At 37.2% G+C, this 22,578-nt stretch overlaps 1 protein-coding gene across 4 annotated transcripts in view; it reads right to left on the reverse strand.

Moving 5' to 3' along the window:
* GAK (cyclin G associated kinase) overlaps positions 1-22,578 on the reverse strand; it is a 75,029-nt gene that overhangs the window by 18,408 nt on the left and 34,043 nt on the right. Inside the window, exons 14-23 of one of the 4 annotated variants that reach the window (XM_074933140.1) lie at positions 19,796-19,918; positions 15,298-15,431; positions 14,870-15,064; positions 13,740-13,857; positions 11,462-11,557; positions 10,690-10,769; positions 10,145-10,338; positions 8,141-8,299; positions 6,909-7,379; positions 4,736-4,906 (exon numbers count right to left, since the gene is read on the reverse strand). In XM_074933140.1, the coding sequence (XP_074789241.1) occupies positions 4,736-4,906; positions 6,909-7,379; positions 8,141-8,299; positions 10,145-10,338; positions 10,690-10,769; positions 11,462-11,557; positions 13,740-13,857; positions 14,870-15,064; positions 15,298-15,431; positions 19,796-19,918 (1,741 nt within the window). Of the gene's footprint in view, positions 1-4,735; positions 4,907-6,908; positions 7,383-8,140; positions 8,300-10,144; positions 10,339-10,689; positions 10,770-11,461; positions 11,558-13,739; positions 13,858-14,869; positions 15,065-15,297; positions 15,432-19,795; positions 19,919-22,578 lie in introns of all 4 variants that reach the window. The other 3 variants (XM_074933139.1, XM_074933142.1, XM_074933141.1) reach the window with 3 other exon arrangements.

Genomic DNA, 22,578 nt, shown 5'->3' on the forward strand with positions numbered 1-22,578 from the left:
TGTGCAAGCTAAAGGGTGAGGGTCTGCATCCAGGCAGGGGTCCTACGCTTACTTTATGTAAAACAATTTTAACAAGCTTCCATGTCCCAAGATGTTTCTCTTCAAGGACTGTAGCTCCTGGTTAGAAGTTCCCTACTAAATCTTGTTGACAGTTTGAAGAACAGGCTGACCTACCTGGTGCATCCAGTTTGTCCTTGTATTTGATAAGAAACACTTATATGGATAACAATACATACTAAATAGCCTTGCATGCAATGAGAAACATTTGTGGGGCCTGCCATGTGAGATGAGAAACATTCTCACAGCCTACAATTCCTGGTAAACAATACATTTTTTCCCATAGGTAACACGTGCATATGGTTTAAGCAGTTCTTGAACAAGGCCTCTTGCTCAGGTTAACAGTCGTACAACTTGGGCATTAAAACAGATTTTATCATCAAGAAATAGTGTTACCAACGTGATTCTCTGACTTCTATATATTTTGAAGAGTTATGACAAGACCACGTTCTGAATCACTTCTTTTTGTAACCTGGCACACTGGAGTTCATACAGACACATTAAGGTAAAGTAGCAGAATATATAAAGAAATGATAAAACATGAAGCACAGCTAAATATTCTGAAAGCTGAAGCAATCATGATCATGGGCAAGCAGACCCAAACCTGTGCATATTTATCATCTTTAGCCATACAGCAAAAATCCTTCTTTAATGCACATATTTATAATCCTTAGCCATACAGCAGTAAAACACTGTAGGTCAGGGCATAGTTCTTTACTAACACTGCTGAAACGAAGCTAAGACATAAGAATAAGACAGTGGTAATCAGATCATCTGCATGTTACTATATCCTACACACAACTTCACATTTGGTTTTCTTTATTTAACTTGTCATCTCTACAGGAAATCCTTTAATCACAGAGGACAACAGTATTTTCTGTGAATCAGGAGGCTGGTTTAATATGATGCAAGGTTTTTTAACCTTGTCTCAAGCCTGACTGAGTTGTCACAGAAACTAACTTCTACTCAGGAGACAACTACACTGGTTACTTAGGTTTCTTTTGATCACCTTCCACATCTGCTCTCTTTTGATCAGATCAGTTCATTCTCACAGAAGAAAACAGACTCCTGATTTGATCTGCATTAGAGATAACCTGCTACTTGCATATCCAAACAAACCAATTCTGTTCTCAAAAATGCTCACTGAACAGATACTTACTAAGTAAAAAGGGACACTCCTCCAGCTACTGACAATAGCTTATCTTTGCAGGAGTGGCCACTTAAGAGCAGGTTATAAATTCTGAAGTGAACAGTCATCCCATTTACTACCTTCTCTGACAAGTTACTAGAATTTTTCACAGAAAATTAAATAACCTTGTTAATACACTGCTGTTTAGCAGCAACTGCTCAATATTTTCGTATTACAGGACAGAATGCTGTAACAGATGAGATATTCTTCAAGAACTACCTTTCCTACAAATTGAAATTACATTTTAAAACTCTTACGACTTTGAATTTCAAGCCACATTGAGAAATACAAGTTCAGAATTCTAATTCTTGAATTTGTGTTCACTGAAGCAGCTTTTCTCCTAGTATCTGTAGAGGTTTAGTAACTGTTTCCTACTGAAGAAAGCTTATTCATCACTAAAATTTAATTCGAGACATTTATTACTGCTCCAACAGTAGATTCACTGTATCTCACTGCGGCCGCTTATTCTGAATGAACACCGACATTATTGCTAATTTATTTTTAGTGAGTTTAAAATTGTTTCTCACTTTAATGATCACATTTCCACTTCTCACTGAGAACAGTTCTTCCAAATACGTTATTTAAGAACATGCTTTCATTTGCCCTTTCTTCTGCAGTTACTAGCTACCATGTCCTTACGCTCACTCATTCATATAAAAACATTATAAATATTAATATTCCTAACTTCTTTGCTAAAAATGATACCAGTGACTGGACAGAATGCTAAAGGCTCAACTACATACCATCTCAGCTAAACACATAGAAGAGCTGTCATTTGAAAGGTAAATGTGAAGGAGCATGAAACGTTATCCCAGTTTGTACACTTCCATACAGTTTTTAAAGCCTGCATAACAGAAATATTGGGAAATCATCATATAACAGTAGACTGAAGAGGGATACATTTTAAGCATCTTTTCCCTATGTTGATAAAGCTCCAGAACTTACATTAAAATAGCAGGTATGCTAATTAATTTACCAGGGTTCAAGCTCTCAACCAAAATCAGAAAAAGTAAGCATACAATAAGCACTGAAGTCAAACCTCCAAATATTTTTTCTTCTTCTTCTTCTTCTTCTGTACTGCCTTAAATGTTACTAACAGCTGAACATTGATGGTGGTCTCCTTGAGGTTGCAGGCAAACATTTAAAGAGCAGAAATCATATTTATGTATTTTTCCAACTACATAAGTACATAAAAGTACATACAGTACAGAAAAGAGTTATCTGTCATGTAGAGCATAAAGCACATTGGTATGAGGACAGGCTGAGGGTGCTGGTATTGTTTAACCTGGAGAAGAGAAGGACTGGGGTGGGCAATCTTACCAATGTGTACAAATAATATGTAGAAATGAAGAAGACTGAGCCAGACACTTCTCAGTGCTGCCCAGCGGAAGGACAAAAGGCAGTGGGGCCAAACTGAAACACAGGAAACTATTTAACAGGGAAAATGGTTTTTGTGAGAGCAGTCAGTGACACAGATTGCCCATAGAGGCTATAAAGTCTGCAACCTTGGAAATAATAAAAATCAGCAAGGATATTGTCTTGAGCAGCCTGCTTCAAGCAGGTCAACTAGGTAATCTCCAGAGGTCCTTGCCTCTAAAGTGAGATAGATTTTGGCTGAGATGATGTTCCACAGATCATTATTGCTCAAGTCGTCTTATGAAGAGAAAAAAATTATCATTTATTTGGTAACCTTATGCAGTGACAACAATAGCGTCATAACTAAAAAAGTGGCATAAAACTGGCAACTATGTAAGTATATAACTAAAACACACAGCTGTTGCATCATTTTTGTTCTGTCCTATAGATATAGCAAAGGAAGCAGCAAGTGGAATCTTGTCAGCATAAACAACCACAGCTGGAATATAATGCTTAAATACACAGTAGAGAGGATAATCAGCTGACTATCCTTTCATTTCAAGGAAGAAGCCCTCACCTCAGCCAGGCAAATACTGCATCTTACTTTATCCAGTTTCTCTGTAGCTAACACTCAGACTGCATCACTCAGAGGCAGGGTCAACTAGACTGACTGTCCAACAAGGAGGGACAACTCAAAACCACATGCAGTAAGTCCTGGGAAGAAAACACTCCTGGATTCAGGGTGAGGAATGCAATACCACCATTTCTAACCACTTCAAATTAAGTGAGGGTCTGCAGGGGTGGCCTCTGCTAGGAGAGGCCTGGGCTGGTCTGTGCTGGACACAGCCAGCTCCAACAGACCCACCACAGGACACAGCTGAGCTCCTCAGCCAAGATGGTGTTGCCTCTGGGAAAACGTATGTAAGAAAGGGTAAAAAACACTGCACAGCAGCTAAGAGCAGAGTGACAAAAGTAAGAGGTACAGTCCTGGAGACACCAAGGTCAGTGAAGGCAGCAGGGGAGGAGGTGCTCCAGATGCCAGAGCAGATTCCCCTGCAGCCCATGGAGAAGACTACACTGCAGCTAGTATCCACACTGCAGCTTGTGGAGGACCCCATGCAAGTAGACATGCCCGGGATGAAGCTGCAGCCCACAAAGAGGAGACCAGGCAGCAGCAGGCTCCTGGCAGGAGCTGCAGCCCCTGGGGGGCCCACACTTCAGCAGCCTTTTTCCTGAAGGACTGTACACTACAGTACCTGAAAGACTGCATCCCATGGGAAGAACCTAAGCAGGAGCAGGGGAACAGTGTGAGGATAAAAAAGAGCAGAGAAGAGCTATTACAGACTGACCACAACTCTCATCCCTAGGGATAAGACTCACACTTTTCTTTGGAAGTCAGATTTTAAAAGGAACACTTCTGGCTCTACCACTCCACCATTTTTGCAAGGGTAAGTTTCTCTATAGAATGAGCATGCTTAGAAGCTCCATTTCATAACACTTTGGAAATAGTGTGTTTAGGATAAAGATATAGGAAGACTGAATATCACAAAACTTTGTTTAAAGATGAATAGATTTAAAAATAAATGCATGAGAAAAAGGCTTCACCAAGAATACATCAGAGAAATTAAATAAACCAAATAAGATTAGAATATTACATAATGTACTCCATAAGTATACTGCCAGGATGTATTCAGGTCAAGAAGGTCCAAGCTAGCCTCAGCTTGCATTTTAAGAACTGGATATACTATAACTTGACTTGCTCATTTTTTTTCCAAGGCTTCGAGAAAATCTTTTAAATCTGAATACAATCAAAATATCATTCTGCCATCTAGAAGGTAAGTTTGTAGGTTTTTGTGTACAGTCAGTTCTAAGAGCTCACAGAGGAAACTCCAGCTCCTAACACAACATTAGCAATGCTAGAAATCCTCTTGTATCATAAACATTAGCATGACATTATACAGGAAACCCTTGTTACTTGGTGCATTTGCATCTGTGTTCCCAGAACACAGATCTAATTAAAAGAGCAGTCAAAACAAGTGGATCTACTAAGACACTAATCCACCTTAACTAAGCTGAAAGAGAAGTGAACAGTGTAGCAGAAACTGAGGAACGGAACTCCAGAAGCACACTTACCTATATTTAAGAAATCTGAGCTAGAAGAAGGTGGAAGTGAACTGTGTGTGGAATGAACTGTAGTAGCAGTTGCTGTTGAGGTTGGATTAAGAAAGTCCCCAAAGATGTCTGGACCAGACATGGCTTGATTTTCTGAACTCGATGGCATTGTGAATGGGTCAAAAGGATCAGCTAAAAAAGGAAGCAGAAAACAAAATTATCTTATGCCACATTTTAGAGTAAACAAAGTTGAAAAAGCTGTTCTCCTTTAGAGACAGACAAAAACTAGAGTTCATGTTGCTGTCTTCATGCTGGCAGCAGTCTTTTGACAATTTTTCGTGGCAAAGAATCACCATCTGTCCCTTCCTCTAGACATCTGCACTTTAATGTTGGTACAAGAAGTATTTCAACCACGCACAATACAGACAGCTATGTCTTCAAATACAAATCCTTAACAAGGCTTCATATATTCAATAAAATTTTTTATTTCATCCATAAGACACCTTAAATTTCAGCGATCGTCTGCATACAAACAGAAGAATTACATTTGTTAAATGCTCTATAATGCCAAACCTCCAAAGAATTGAAACAAAACAGACTATTAAACTACTAGAAAGAATATCAAGTGAAACATTCATATTACCACTTTAGATTTGAAGGCACTGGGGACTCTGGGCAGAAAGTGTGTCAACTCAAGAATGAAAATGAACAGAAGCAAGGCTTTCAACAGAGGTCTCTAGTGATTACAGCAAAATAAAAACTAATTGGAAGAGCATTTACAGTCAGCATGGGTTAACGTGTCAGTCAGCTGGAATTATGGCTCAAAATCTTCCCATTTCTCCTGCCCTCTAGGGTCAAAATCCTCAAAAGCCCAGGGACTCCTGGCAGATTCACTCAGAAGCTGAAGAGAAGGAATAATCCTGCCACAGTGCCCTAGCACATCCTGAGATGACCATATTGTACAGGACTCAAACACTTCAAGAAACAAACCCTGGACTGTCATCAAGCTATCTTACTATAGCACTGTATGTACACAAAACCTCAAGTACAAGTTTGATGTTCAAACTGAACACAACAGTGGCTAAATAGTCTCACTTCTGCAATTACCTTTCTCTTAGCCAATTCAAAGATAGAATGAGATACATACATGACTACTGCGCAGGTGTTTCACGGAGTAAATAAGAAAGTCAAAGATAGATAAAGTAATAAAGCTTCTCTTTTATAGACTTCTGCCTATGTAAAAAAGTAAAGTGATTTCTCACTGACTGCAGTAACAAAGTTCAATACTGAGTTGCTTCAAAAGAAATGAATATTTTAAATCACCTATTTAGAAAATTTAAAATATTTTTCAGATATGTGTAGATTAAAGCTTTTAGTCCAAGTGAATGATCTTGTGCAAATAAGATAAACCTTCTAAAAAGTTTCCCAGATAGAGTAATATTCCCAAAAATTTTACTACTAACTTCAGGCAGAGAACTGCTATTCCCAAAAATTTAATCATGTGACAGAGCTACCTATCTATTGGTAAGAGGGACAGAACCTCTAAACTAAAACACCTTGTTTTAAATACCAAATAGACAGCAGTGTGCAACATTCTCATTCAGGATACAGATATGCCAACATCAGTAAAACCCGCAATAAAAACATCTTTTAGCAGTACCATTATCCTACTGGTTTGAACAGTAATCTACAGGATTTCCAGTTGTCTAGCAGTTTTACATGATTAAGACTCAAAAATCCCACACAAATATTTGGCCTAAGCATCACAGCTCTGTACCACATCTAATGCTACTGCTTTACATAAAGTGCAAGATAGTACTAAAATATTAAAACTCCTAGCCAGAGAAGTTATTTACATGTGGATTTAGAAAAGGATCTAGCACATAATGTTTGTATGGGAAAGCTATGGATTCTTTATGTATACTGAATGTCCTTTAAATTCAAAATCTGATTCTTTTCTGTTTACATGGTTTAAAACTAATAGAATATTGCCAACATAACAAAATTGCTGTTTATTACCAGATACTTCTCTCCTTCATGCAGTAAAACCACTTATTCTATGCAGATTCTTACTATAGATCAACATGTTTTCAGTGTATGGATCAAAATATGGTACTAATTTTCCAAGCATACAGCAAGCAACAGTTTTTAAACTGTTGGCCAGCCAAAGAGTACTAATGTTAAGTTTACGTACCTGAAGACATGGCTGCTGCTGAAGACGTACCCTGAGTAGCAGGTGGACACTGACTGCTGAAAAAGAAATCTGTTCCTTGTCCAAGGAGATCTCCAGTGGGTTCTTCTGAAATCTCTGATACATTACCCACAAACAGATTGTTTAGTAAGTCCGCATTACTTGATGAAGAGTTTATTCCTGAGATAGGTTGTTTCTGTTCTGGTGAAATATCAAAGTCTAGTCCCAGTAAGTCTACATTCTCTTCAGGAAGAGATTTTTCTAACAGTGTAGATTGAGCTTCAGAATTGGCTTCAAAAAGCAAGTCTCCTTCTGGTGCTATAGAGTCTTTTTCATCAACAATTACTGCACTTTCTTCACCTAAAAATGTAGGGAATTCCTCATCTGAAGGATCACTCTCTTCCCTGTCATCAGATAGCTGAACACGATCATTTTTAGATGAACTGTCCTCTATTCCACTTTCTGGACATTTTCCTTCTTAAAAAGAAATAACAACTTTAGATTATCGGATTCTTCTGCCAATAATAAGACAGACTTACATGGTGAGATCACATGAAATCAATCCTTGATTAATCAAAACTCACAGAAGACTTCATGAAAAATGAACTGTTGCCTCTGCACATGTCAGCCAAAGGGGCAGCTCACTACCTTACTTACCACTCTGCAAGGGTAGGTACTATGAAATTTTTTTTAAATGTGACTGACTTGGACATTCACCTCAGGAATCATACCACTTATGGCTTAGAGAATCACTCAGTAAGTGCTGCTCCACTCAATGACAGCATTCAATAACAGCATAAACAGTTGCTGAGCAGTTTTTGCCAACAAAGCAAAACCCAGAAAAAGGAATTACACACAAAATAAAATTACATTTTCTCAGTCCATACATACTGATTTTGACTCCACTGGCTAGTCTACTTTGTTTTCTTTATTCCTCAGCCAGCCTAAGTGTGGTAGTAGGAATGCAAAGGCTTCCTTGCCTTTAAAGTTAAGATTTTTGCAGGAAAACAAAAGTTTAGCTCAGTATTTAAGTTACACAGAAAACCAAAAACCACTACTTGGTGTTTATCCAAATGAAGCAGAATAACCACTTGGTGAGCTCTCCAGATTAACCCTTTATATAGCTTTTTCTCATGGACTGGTGAAATAGTGACTTTTATTGCATAAGAAGGCACTTATTGGAAGGTTGCACAAGACAAACATAAAACAGAGTTATTTCAGAGGAGAACCTGTACCTTTCCAGTCCAGAGAATGAAAGAAGTTATTTGCATCAGTGCTACTGCTATGTGGGGATTCTGTATCAGTAGGTGCACTTTCTGAAGACTGCTCCAGCTGAGATGTTTCTGCTTCATACTGTGCAGTTGAACCCGGTTGTCTAGGCAGCTCCGGTTTCCCTATAAAACAGATTTTAAGCCAGAACCCTTAAACTTCTAAAACTCCAATCCTCGTCATAGCAGCTGGTATTTGACGTGCAGACTGACTCCTATACTAAGACAACCACCTCAAAGTATCTCTTGCTCTGCCAAGGCAAATTCCCACCCCCACTCCCCATTTAAAATCTCACTGTTAAGTTTGTTTCAACTGAAAAAGCTTTTAGGACCCTATTTTCAGCTATAACACTAAATTAAATGAGATTATAGAAAAAACCTCAAGCATTCTATTTACATTTGTAGGAAACTGTAATTAACACCTCACTTGTACCACCCATCCCTAAAATATGCAAGAGCAATTAACAGCATCTGCAGTAAGGAACAGAACATCAGAAAAGAGCAAATACAGCTATAGAAAAAAACTAGTCAAAGAACATGGAGATAAACATCTCAGAGGAGTTAATCAATGCACAGTGTGCTGCAACTACTTGTATTTCTTATTTTACTGAGATCAGATATTGAGTGACTCTTGTGCAAGACTGAGTTGAGCCGAGTTAGCTAATGCTGTATAATCTTTCAAAAAGGAAGTTTCCTCAAGGCAAATAAGAAGACTCCCTAAAATAATATGTATTCAGCCACTGTTTGAAAAGAATGGGATGAATGCTTGGGAGGAAGCTATTTGTCTAAATACCAAACAGGTAGAGCACTTTTTTACCCTCCTTCTACATACTCAGTTGTAGCTTACAGAGATGCTGTAAAAAATAGTCTGTCCCTGAAAACACAGATGAAAGATCATGATTAATGAAATACTGCAAATTCTATTTCAGTAAGGCAAGTTTTATAAGACCAGTTCACAGCACCTTCTCTTGTACTATTCTGTTCCCACTAGTTTTAAGAAATATTTTCAACATTATCTGAAACCCTTACAGTTCATTCAGCAATCAAAAAGTAAAAGTGACTTGAATAGGAGCAGCTTGAACAGATTCTCATTATCACTGTAACACATTAACTTTAGTGTGCTGAGCTGTGTTCACACTAGGATTTTTTAAAATCTACATAAACTAACTTAAATAGAAAATTACCCAAATCATAATATAAACCAAACATATCCTGAAAAAAAAAAAAAAAGATAGCAGCCATTACCTTGTATCAAAAGAAATGTAATTAACATGTACCATTATTAGGAGCAGAGAGTAAGATCTCATGTATGGTGTGCTAAAATCACCACAATCTCCATTGTGCTTTTTATTCTGGAAGCACAGAGAAGGCTCAAGAGCCTTAATGAAAATGTCAAAGCTAATTACTGATACCAGAAGAAAGATACTAAACAGCATTAACTGGAATTAATGCAGACATCTACAGATGAAGCACAGAATATGTAGTATTAAAAAACCTAAATGTCTGCTGGATCACACTGGAGAAGTTGAGAAATTGAATTACAACATTACTTGGCTATACATAAGAAGGATCTTGATAAACACTTTCATATTTAAGACCATTTGAGAGGAATGCTCAGGTGATTTTAAGTGAAGTGATAATGGTGCCAGTTTAGGCAAATACAACTCTTTCAAGACATTCTGCCTACAAATTCTGGCTGTCACAATTCCATTTGTTAAAATCCCTGCAAAGAGTATATTCAGAGCTTTAAAGCAAGCAAATGTAATGACAGTGGAGGTAAACCAAAGATAATTATAGTACATTATTGAGGATAATTTATACTCCTTCATACAATGCCATTTTTAAGTTATAGTTACAAAAATCCCTTTTAAATGTCACTTAAAAGAACATCAGAAATGAAACATAAGCCTCAAACACTAAGTACAGTAGAAATTTTTATCATGTTCCCTAGTTTTTCAAGAGATTCATTACCAAATTTTGATAAAATCTCTTGCTGTTCCTCTCGGGTGGAGAAAAGAATCTTGGGATTCAGTCCCTTTATATTCATATTGTCCCATGGTGGCTGTTCACAGCTAGGTCTATCTCTGGGTTCCACCTCTACTTCCAGATTGACTTGAAATAAATCAGGATATTTTTCTTGTATATCACAGGCATCCAGATCATACCTGCAAAGATACATAAAAGTAGCTTGTTGATACTGATGTCTAACTAGTTTTGTCTTGGACTGCACTGAATTTAAACTTTATAGCAATTAGTATAAGGCTTAAAACATGCTGTAGTTGCTTATTTTTTCCATATATTTTAAACAAGTGTTATTTTGGTAGAGAATCTGTTTTTGTATCATGAACAAAGCCTTCAGTTTCCTGGAGGTGAGAAAACAAAGAATCTTCTTGCAATCAAAGTCATTTACTTCCTACATTGACTGTATTTCCTTCCCCCACCATATGTTAGCTTGGCAGGTTAAACTGTTTCAAAGAAGAATTCTTCCAATCTCCCACAAAAGGGTGTCAACATACTTGGCAAATTTCACTGTGGTGGCATTTCGGGGCACAAAACCTGTGTGGAACTGAATCTGAAACATCTTCATTGAAGCCATCTGTTTAAAACAAGAAATACAGGGAAACGGCATAAATCCACACCAACAGTATGCAGAGTGTTCTGCCTTTAATATAATGCAAGTATTTTTAGCATTTAAAATATTTAGAAGTATTTATTTTTCTACCACTTGTTTAATTCCATGTATACTTTATCTTGAAATTTAAATTCAGTTTAAGACAGAATGTAGATAAATCTATTACTACCGGAAACAAACCAAAAGACCATGAACCAGATATATGTCAACAGTAACCTCAGACCATCAAAAGCTTAAGTATTTCCAGACCCTGTTCTAGAGGATGAAACTGCATGACCTTTTCTGATAATAATACACTCAGAAAAACTCATTATGGAATACACTAATTAAGAAATATGTCATATATAAAAGAGTCCATTCAGAACAGTTTTAAATGTAGCACATTTAAAAGGACAATTTGTAAGACATGCAAAGAGTTCTTTTTTCTATGCAGCTTAAGTCAACCATTTGTCCCAGACAGAATTACAGGGCTTTTCCAAACTGATTGATTATAACCATTCAACTTTCCCACCTCTTCTGAAAGAAAGTGCCTGATCAGCACATGAGAATCCAGAAAATGCTACTATAGAAGACTGATGTAGTTCCTGGTCTTGCACAAATCCAAATTTCAGCAAACTGATAAATCAGCAATGTATTCATTCCCTGGCTTTACTTACAGAACACGTGGAATAGTAAGGACAGTCCTTCCATATAAAGCAAGTAATGAAGCAATAGTACAGTAAATATGATATAATAAAATTGAACCATGAAAGCTGTAAAAGAAACAAGCTTTAGAAAATTCTTTTCTCTTAGGGTAGTATTAATAGCAGGAATAATTAATAAATATTGTTTAATAGGCTTAATTAATAGAGCACAGGTGCTTTAAGAACAATACTGACAGTTCAGGCAACTTAGAAAGGCTAGATAATGAAAAGCTAGACATAGATAAAGTATATGTTAAATAGAACTTTTTGAGTCTTTTCTCAGAAGTCTAAAAGTGAATTATGATGAAGATTGCTAAGAAGATAAGTAACCACGATGACCAAAGACTGCAGCAGTGAGCAGCAGTGTCCGAAGAGGAATTAGAACAGAACGATAAGAACTAGTCGAAACTGTGGAATACAATGGACTTTTGAAACAGATGATGAATTGAGAGTTGAAAGTTCCTGGAAAATCACCAAAGACTCTTTGTATTGTATGTTATATCATACATATAGAGTGTGCTTTTTGTTAGCTGTTGCCACTCACTGAGGTGGCAGCCCAATTCTGAGTTGTTAATAAAGCCAGCCTAGATACCCACAATCTGGTGAAATCCTTTAACAAAAGCTTTCCTCGTAAATGAGCATTTATTAAACATTATAACCAGAAGTCAAGTAACAGGCAAAGCACTGCCAGCAAGTTGAGAAAGGGGATCTTTCTCCTCTATGCAGCACTAGTGAGGCCACAACTAAAGGTCCTGTGTCCAGTGCTGGGCTCCTCAGCACAAGAGAGACATGGACAAACTGGAGAGAGTTCCTCTGATCCATCCATACCTACCACAAACTACATATGAAAACTGGAATAACCTATTAAATCAGTTTCCTTAATCCCTTGCTACAGAAGAGATTTCCTAGAAGATAAACTAAATCCTCTCTCAAATTGACTGTGAAGAAGTGGGAGACATTCCCAATGCCCAGCTCTAGGCACTTAACAGCAATATTGAAATGTGGGGGTTGATCTCTGTAGGAGTTCCGCAGAGAGCTTCAGGGGACACACTGAATATTGTTCCGTCAGAGCTCCACGATCACCACAAACACTGTTGATATATCATGTGTTATAGCAGTTGGATGAGAAAATGCTAACATTTTCCAATCAATGAACTGGAAACCACAGAAACCAGAGAAACCACAAGGAAACCCTATCATCACTGAAACTGAGACTGCATAAGTATAAGCTAACCTTGGCTGAATTCTCCCCTATTGTATGCCTTCTCCACTGAAGATCTTAAGCCATAATAAGCCATTATTTTTGCACATTAAAGACCACTTCACTAAGCTTTCAGTTTTGAGGTGTTCTGAAAGATCTGGCCCATAGCACTCTGGGGACATTAAGAATGTCTTGAACCTGTGCAACATGACAAGATCTGATACCTTCCTACATAGAAAGTAGAAAAAACACAGGGAAAACAATTTATTTCAGTAGTGGTAGATATGTATAAACATGCTTGTTTGCCTCAAATGTATGGCAACTGAAGAACCCCTGGATCAATTTTCACAATGCTCCAAGTTATCCTAAACTCTTCACTACCCCTTCCTATCTTTTACATGGATCTCTAAGTTTAATTTGGGTTACTCATCTGGAGAAAAAAAATACTTCCTTTTTAGAAATTTGAAGACAGGCTTCATTAGCAAGTTTTTTGTTATCTTGCGATACAGTCACATACATAGTTGAATTAAAAAAAGGAGACATGCATTCTCATTAAGAGAACAAAAACCAGTAAGAAAATTTATAAATGCTCGACCTGGCTCTAGTAATAGGGTACAAAATCACATGGATTTTTCTAGCATATTTTGTACAGGTAGTCCCTGAAATTCCACTTTTCTACTGAGTGATATTTTTCCTTTGATTGCAGTTTGTGTACACAGAACTAAGAAGTTCTGGCTTGTTGTACAAAGTAACAGATAACCATCACTGCCCCCCAAAAAAGCTGGAGGCTTTCCATGCAAATAACTGTCACTACTGAAGTAATTTCCAGAAATGCTTACTGAAGAATCTACATGCAGAGCACTAAGAATGGACATACTTACTAGTTTTGAAAAGGCTGAATTGCCAAGTACATGAAAGCCTCACACATTTCTTTGAACAAAGAATAGCAAATAAAGCCATATACTTAATGAGATCACAAATACAAGTATGATACAAAACTGCAACAAGAAAAAACAATTCTTCCTTGTAGGCTGTTAAATTTATCATTACCTTGGCTTGTAGCCGGCCTCCTAGTGTTGACCTGGCATGGTAGATCACAATGAGAACATCTCCCTGAACTGTTATACCTAGTGGAATTACTGCTTTCCCATCTTCAATTTTAAACTCCCTGACAAAAAAAAAAAAAACAACAAAACAAACCACACACAAAAAACCCACAGTTAATTTTGTGTAAAAGAAAATAGTACATTACCTTATGGTTAGCTTGGTTTCTCCAAGGCCTTCAATACCAACCCATAAAAATCTGCTTCAAGGATAAAGAATTCACTCTAAATGATTAAAACTTAAAAGCTGCTGTAAAAGTAACAAGATTAACAGTTGCCTACAGCAGAGCAACAGGAGGCTTATAGGTCTCAAATTAAATACAGGAGAAATGTGACTTCAACAAGCTACTGGGAAATGCATATTATAAATGAAGCTGTTTCAAAGAAAAGTGCAGAGAGAAACTGTAGCTGCACTGCTGTGACATGGAGGACTCCCACTGAGGGACAGTGGTAGAGAAAATCAGCAGAAAATGTTGTAACGCCACATAGCTGTTTCTGTTCTGCTCTCCTCAAGTTCATTAAACTCCTTTTGGGGCTTGGATTTATAGGAAAGCTAGAAAAACTTTAGAATTATCTTCTTTTTCCTCTGCCTGTGCCTATCTACACTAGTACTGCTATTCCTGTGCTGTATTACAACAGCAGACACCACAGCTGTACAGGAGCTAATAAGTACTCCCCTTACACTACAGTGCTTAAGGCGATCCTTACTGTTTCCATTACTGAGATACGATGTTCAGTTCAGTACATGTACACCAGGAGTCAGCCTTCTCATTTACACCACACTGAGTGAGAGGAAAGAGGGTCTTGCTCACCACGGCTTCCCAATGCCTACCGTACCACTCTACCACCATCCCACTTTCTGCAGTAGGAGATCCAAACTGCTATTATAACCATGTTTTCTCTTTCCAATGATTTACTTTTCAAGAAGGGGATAGAGGAGCCATTCCATACATTAAAAAAGCTTTCTGCTGAACTGGCACATGCAAAATCATGCTTTCACCTCCCAGTAAGGACTTCATATTTTAGTCTGCAAAAACACAGCACGCTGTTTCAGAGCAAATCATAAGATGTACTTACTTCATTTTGTCATATTCCTGGGAGGTAGTGGTTACTCTGTCATCTCCCACATAAACCTCACAAAAAGGCCTGCAGCCATTACGCTGCTTACTGAAAAGAGGAACTGGAGTCATAATGATTGATCTGACAAGGATAGGCTTGCTGTGAGGAATAATGGGTTCTTCAGCCATCATGTCACACATGTATTCAATGTATCTGCCAAAACCAAAAGGTACTAGTTTAGCCAGAGAACCAAATCCTAAAAATGGGTGAACACAATGAGCTCACAAAATTCAGAACTACTTTCTCTGCCCATGATACATCTATTTTTCCGAGTATTTTGCTGTTTGAACACATATTATTGAAATAATTTATCTTCCTAAAATAGTAGCATACTCGTAATTGCATATATACTTGCTTCAACAGTATCCTACAGACTGCTACCATACCTTTTATGAGAAGGCCAAATGCCAGGAGGACAGCGCTTCATACTGAACATATAAACTGCAGCTTCAGCAGTAGTGAAGAGACGACAGAAGCACAGAAAAGAACAAACTACAACTGCAGATGCTGCTCTTCCATCCTACAACAAAAATTGTAACTTTGTTATTAAACCTAGTGGAAAAAGCATTATATAAGTTACTGAAGAACATGCTATCTCCTTTCTTAATGTAATGAAGTCCAAGGTCTAGTGTAATAATTAGATTTGAAGTTTGTACATGAATGTTTTCATTTGATTTCCACACAATACAAAAGATAAGACATACTAACTTCTTGCTCAAGTGTGAATAATTGCTTTACCTTAACACTGAAATTTTCAATTGATGTTTATTACCTTATCACTAATACCCATTTTTGAGTTTGTTTCCTGGCTGCTACTTGAAATCCCAATTCAATGTTATTTTTAGCTGGTAATTATGGACTTCTGCTACAAGACAAGTCCTGAGATTCTGAAGAATTAAGTCATGCTAAACTCTTTAGTCTTCTGAAAAAACTGCCTGAGGTTAACAGCTTGCCACAAATCTAAGAGAAGGAAATTAAAACACTGAACATCTTTCTGTAGGGTCCACAGCTACACACATCCCAGATTCATCCCTACAGTATAAAAGACTGAAGATTCAGAAGAAGTAATAATGGTCAACAGAACAGGAACTCTGAAGGTTTTTTGTTAGCAACACAGAACAGATTTTTTTTTGTAGTCATTTGGCATATGAATGTGGAAGTGGGGAAGAATTTAACAGGAATCAAAGCAGGCTTCTATTCTAAGCATTACTTAGATCTATGGAAAGGTCTGCCAAGCACCATAAGAGACAGATCTTTAAAGAGCAGTTCAGCAAAACAATATTATTAATGCTGGTGTAACTAGCAAGTCCAGTGATTTCCAGAAGTCACTAAACTAGTCTATGATTCTATTCACTAGACCCTGTCTTTCAGTTAAATTTCACCAATGGAACAAAACCATGGTCCCTATCCTAAGATGCCTACAACTATGAACGCAAGGGAATAATGAAACAACACTGATCAACCTGACAAGCAATTACATATGTACACTTGCATTACAAAGCTGCTTCCAAATTAAAGCGCCACACCAAAGGGAGAAAAACCATTGTACAATGAGGTCAGCAAGCAAGTCACAGCAAACGTTTTGCCACTGAAGTCAGAGGATGACTCTACAAGACTTTAAAGACCACTTTATATCCAGAAATATCTTACTCATTAGTAAACAAATGACAGAACCTTGCACTTCAGAAAGAAGCTGGGTAAGTTTCAGAATGGGAGCAAAAGAAACACTCCCACACACAGATGAGACGGTAATGTAAGCAAACTGTAAGCAACATTGTAAGAAAAAACTGTTAAGTATGTACTAAACTTCCAAGACATAGTACTGTTACAAACCTCTCATTCCAGTTCCCTTCAGTACCACCTAGGATAATCTCTAAAACCCCAAAACTCAATTTAAAGAACAGGATAAGAATCCACAAATTCAAGAATAAATGAAATTAATTTATTTATAATATTATCCTAAATTAAAAGAAAAAATTAAATGCGTAACAGATCAGAAAACTACCCTTCTGGATAACTTTTCAGTAGGTTATTATTTGCAGTGTAATTAGTACTTCCAACTTCAGCTACAACAGAAACACAAAAGCTGTAGAGGAAAATATTAGGAGGTTCCTAAAAGAAAGGAGTAATATTAGCTACATAGAAATACTGCCAGAAAAATCACTACCCCCATAGTAGACTGGATCATATACATTAGGAGTAATTCCTCCACAAATTAAAATAATTTTTATTACTCAATTACATCAATTGCATCAATTACATAGAGCAAGTTGGGTGAGACTACCCGTAGAGACAAAAAACCCCACCAAACAAACCCTTCAGAAATACAGTCTACGACCTTTCTTTCTCTCTTTTGAGATGGCTTATTCCCTAGGTAGAATTCAGTGAATTAGAAAAGGCTATAGTAAGTATCTCTAATGTGGTGGAAAAAATTAGAAATGCTACAACTGATGTGACAGAAACATTACAAAAGGCAATTACTGAAATTTCTGAAGTCATCCTTCAAAACTGAATGACTCTACACATAATGCTGGCTTCACATGGAGGAGTGTGTGTGCAATTATGAATTCTAGTTGTTGTACACAGACAAAACAGGAAAAATATGGATTTTAAAATAATAAAGCAACAATTAGGCATTTTGCAAGAAATACAAAAGGACGATACTTCCTTACTTTAAAAAAATACAGAACAAGCTGACTTCACAGTTACCAAATTTCAGATAATTAAAACAATTACTTATATTGATTGTAAATATAGCTGTAATAGTTATAGTAACTTACTCAACAATTCAATGTTAGAACTCCTATTCATGATATAGTGAATTCCTTTAAATGAAGAATAGAACCATAAGCACTACACCCTCAAAAAAAAAGGGTGGAATGAAAGGGCTCAGACAAATTAATTTCTGACAATTATTAAGACTAAACTGTGATCTATGAAAGCTTTGCTTGTGTTTTGCTTCATTTGTTTCTCAAGGACTCCTGACTTCTCTACTGTTTCCTTAGGTCTCTGTTTAGGTAACATTAAAATGCTCATTAGGCTCCCTAGGTAATCACCGATAGCAGACTCAAGGCCTTCAATGGATACTTGAGCAACTCCTAGAATGGGAAACTAAGGGGGGGGGGGGGCAAGGGACAGGATGGACTCAAAGGGACACAGATATCCTACTACAGGGAGGATGATTTTGCTGATTTAGGAAGAATGCACCTGGACTTCACAGCACATGCTCTGGAAAGAGGGTCAACAAGTGAACACCCTGAAGACGAGCACTTCTTCTCTCAACCACCGAAGACCCTCACTATTTGGACTATGCATGCTTGGACTATGTAAATGTATTCCAGGAACTCGTTATCCTAAGATACACCTTTCCAGGAAATCTAATTAATATAATTTGTGCATATATAAACCGATGTCCCTTGCTAATTCTTAGGACACCTTATGGTGGAGAATCCCCACTGCAATCCCAGCACTGCTAATAAAGATTATCTACTTAACAGTAAAAACTTTGTTTTCAACTGCTTGTTCTTAACTGGATCAAATTACAAGGTAGAAATTTAAGAATTCACTGCATTATTGCAAACCTCTACAGTAAAAATCAAAAGGTCAGGAAGCCCTACCTGGTTCTGAATCCAGCCACCTCAGAGGCAGTTTCAGATTTACAAGAAGCAACGCTAATGTTTTGTTATCCAAGAAAGTCTATTAGACCAAAACATTATATGTCTACCAGACAAAGCATTCTTTTCAATTGAGATTTCCTAGCTTGTACATGTACAAAAATTCCCAGCTAGATTAATTCAAGATACATATTGCAGCTACCATGTCTCATAGTTCTGGTCTATGTTTTTCACATCAAATCCAGCATGCAGTCACATATATACAAGCTTCCCTCACACCTGAGGAAAAGGTACCTTTTAGTTAGGTACCTTAAAGGAAATACTGCAAGGGAGCTAATTATCTGCTTCTTACCTACTTGACCAGCAATCATATGATACTTAGGTACTGAAAGTACCACTTTAATACAGATTTAGATTCCTAACCTCATAGCAGCACTGAAAATCCCACCCATTTTCAGGAGTTGGCACTAACTGACTTTTTCCATGCAAAACACTATATAAGGAAGAAGTACGCTTTGCAAGATTAACAAATCCTCTTTTAGAGTCTGATAGTGATTCCATATAGACTACAATACTGTATCAAAGGACTGGTTATGAACTCTTTCAGCAGCATCACAAGCATTTTAACTATCATGTTTTGCTTTTTACAGCACAGGAAAATAAAAATGTGAAAAATCTACATGCAATTCTCTTACACAAATATAACACTGACATCATGTTTACAAATCTTGAGCATAGTAACTACTCTTCAAATTCATTTTTCACCACATGACCTGAGGTGCCTTTTTGGGTTATATCAAGCTCAATGATACATTAAAGAACAATGAAATTTGCACAGCAATCTGCTGTCAGCAAAAGCAAGTTCCACCAAGTGTCTCAGTTTCTGCAATTCTGCAGATACTAATTATATTCTAAATGGACAGTAGTGGGAAACACAGTGTATATCCACTGTGACTCAGAAAACATGAACGAAAATAGAGCAAACACAAAGTAGATTCTTTCTTCCAAAGGTTACTTTGCCTTAATCCCTCCTATATATTACCTTCCACACTACATGCAATCAGGCAAGGTCTACATTACCCTATTAATTTGCTTAAAGGCTAAAATTTATGTAAATAACTTTCTTTCCTGTGAGACGTGGGGGCAATTCCATGCTCCTATGTCTTTAGGAAAGCCAGCAATATTCACAAACTGAGTGAATACTAGCATTGTTATTCACGATTTAAAACTGGATTAAGCAAAGCACTTCAGATTTAAACCAATTTCTTACAAGGCAGTGCACAATGCAAACATTTTTCTGGTCTTGTTTCAGCCATAAATGCATGTTCTTGCATATGCTATAAAGATTCTGAAGATTTGGTGCTCGTCTTGCTGGCCAGCCACATTCAGAAACCTGCAACAAGAGAGACAGCAGAGGTGAGAAATGAGATTACACAGTCACATACACTTGCATAGCATGAACTGTGTATGTAAGAAGCAATTTTACACTTTAATGCTACCTTCAGGTAGAAATTAAGCAGGATGCTCAAGAAAACTAGTCTCAGAAAGTGTGAGCACCACTTTGAGATAAGTGCAATAAAACTCCAGTCCTGGAGTACAGTCCTGTGTACAGTCTGCTGCACTAGAAATATCAACAACGCAGATTACTATCTGAAATTTTCTTAGAGCAAGGAATAAAGTAAACAGTTTTCAACTTCATTTGTGCACCCATTAGAGCAAAAAACCCAGAAACATGCGGTTTGCTTTTACATTTGTCCTTTATTCAAAGGGCCTCAACAGCTAATAGACTTCTTCAGTCAGTGCTACAAAACACTGTCAAATAATCAGCTTCACTGCTGAGAGTCTGTATGCTTAAAATCCACAGTCCAGTAAGAATGCAGTATATGAAACCTGATCCTTAGGCCCTTGGAACACCTAAAGAGTAGATGGTCTGCCAGAACCAATGAAACAACTTACAACACAAGCTTTTTCTGTATCTTTTTAGCCAGGACCACAATTGCTTAATGCAAAAGACCAGCTTGCTATTAGCAACGTGTTTTTTTACCCAGGTAAGTGTTCAAGGATTACTTTGAGATGAATTACCTGAACTGACTATCACAAAAAATTCTCAATGAGAGTTTTTGCACCAAGTTTAGAAAAAAAAGGCTGAAAGAAACAGTCTGACATAAAAAGCCTCCTACAACCTTCCACTGAATTCTAGTATTTTGATTAAAAAACAGGGCAGTTTCAGAAGGCATCACTCTGAGAGACTGAAACCGAACATTCATTTGTTCATAAAGGTTATGCAAAGTTACCACTGAATAAAAACTAGGCAAGCAGTCCTTGAATCCTGTGGTGAACAGGAATTTAAATGTGGGCTTCAGTATTTCTCAAACATTACAACAGCAGTAAAAGAATCATATTACAGCTACAAACCAGAAGACAATCTACAAAAACATGTGTATTCAAAAAAGCAAAAAGAACTGACTTTTTCTGATTTACCACTTTCTGCACAAACACTAGTTTTGTTACAAGATGTATACCATACAACACAAACTTCTTTTCCTTGGCTATGTTTTAAGCTAAAAATGTTCTGGTCATTAGCAGAACAATGAAAAGTACGCAACTTCCCTGAGCAACCTATTCCAAGTAGGACTCAAAACTAGCAAAGAAGACCTCAAAACTCCCATTAACTTTAACCAATGTTAAAGAAATTTGTAAGAGTTCCATACAGATAGCATACAGCAAGAAAGCAAGACCATACTTTTTCATAAATACCTACTAAGCAAAGTGTCAGAATTAATTTCAGAAGATGCTCTCCTCTGATCAAGTTTAAGGCTTGCCATAATAATCTTTTGCAGGCACCAAAGAAAAGCTAAGCTTCCTTGGCTTCCTCCTTGGCTGCTCTCACCTAGCACTGAATAATGAAGTTGTCAGTCAGTATTGCTCATTGTGTATCTGGATTTCAAAGACAGACAAGGAAAATTTCCTTAATATATTTAATTTTCAAAGTAAAATGGTTGCCTTCTTTTGTTTTTTTCAAACAGAAGACAATGTGTTGTAGAAACTTTCTAAAAACAGCCAATAAAGTGGACAGGAACCTACAATGTTTTGACAAGTTATGATCTACTATTACCTCTCAGCAAAACAAAGATCATAAGACAAAATGAATATAAGAAGTACATGTAGACCAGAAGAGTTCCAGATCACTGGCAGATTTAGCTGTGTTCATATTACCATTCATAGTACCAATACATCAGGTGTTTAGGCATCTTAGGTTTGCATAACCAAAAAGCCATCCTCAGGGTAAACAATTTCCCAGTCACAGAAAATATAATTTATAATTATTATTCCATAAACAGAGATTGTTGGCTTTGTAGAATGAGGAAAAAATCGGTTCACTATGTCCGCCTCAGTGGACATCAATCTAGTGCTAAAAAGGATTGCTGAAGATTTTGCTTCAAGGTACCTGCTCCAAATAATCATGCAGGAGGCTTCATGCATGATTACACTTTCTTTGCCTTCCATATCAAACAGCCTCTGACTGAACCAGATGCAAAAAAAGAAGTTGATTGCCTCCACCCAGAAGCAGTAATCCTTTTTTCAGGTGTGACAATACTTTGTCTTGTCTACAAGTTTACAAACAAACAAGAGGAAGTGACTTACATTAAACATACCTCAGCCTGACAGTTTAAGTGAACTTGGATAACTGAAGTATTATTAAGGATGGCTCTAGAGGATAAGGCCCAAAAGGGCTCTCCTGTAATAATGCTTCTATACTCTCCTCTGGACAGTCAGTATTGTGGAGAAGGGGTATGATCACCACAGACTCTTTAGATGACATCTTATGTGGCTAGTGCTAGACGACTCACAACACAGTAACAGTCTCTACTGTTGAGCCATTTACAGTACAGTTGATGTGTATTTAGGAGTAGACACTGAAGTCCAGCATCTCGGCACCTAACAAGCTGTCCTCACTACCCTGTTACTGAATTAGGTAAATGCCTTCATTTTAGTATCAAAGAAAGAGCCAGAAAAGCTAACGGAGGCTCAGCTAAGCTATACCAATATTTC

This window comes from Athene noctua, chromosome Z (genome assembly GCF_965140245.1).
Source record: "Athene noctua chromosome Z, bAthNoc1.hap1.1, whole genome shotgun sequence".
Lineage (NCBI taxonomy): Eukaryota > Metazoa > Chordata > Aves > Strigiformes > Strigidae > Athene > Athene noctua.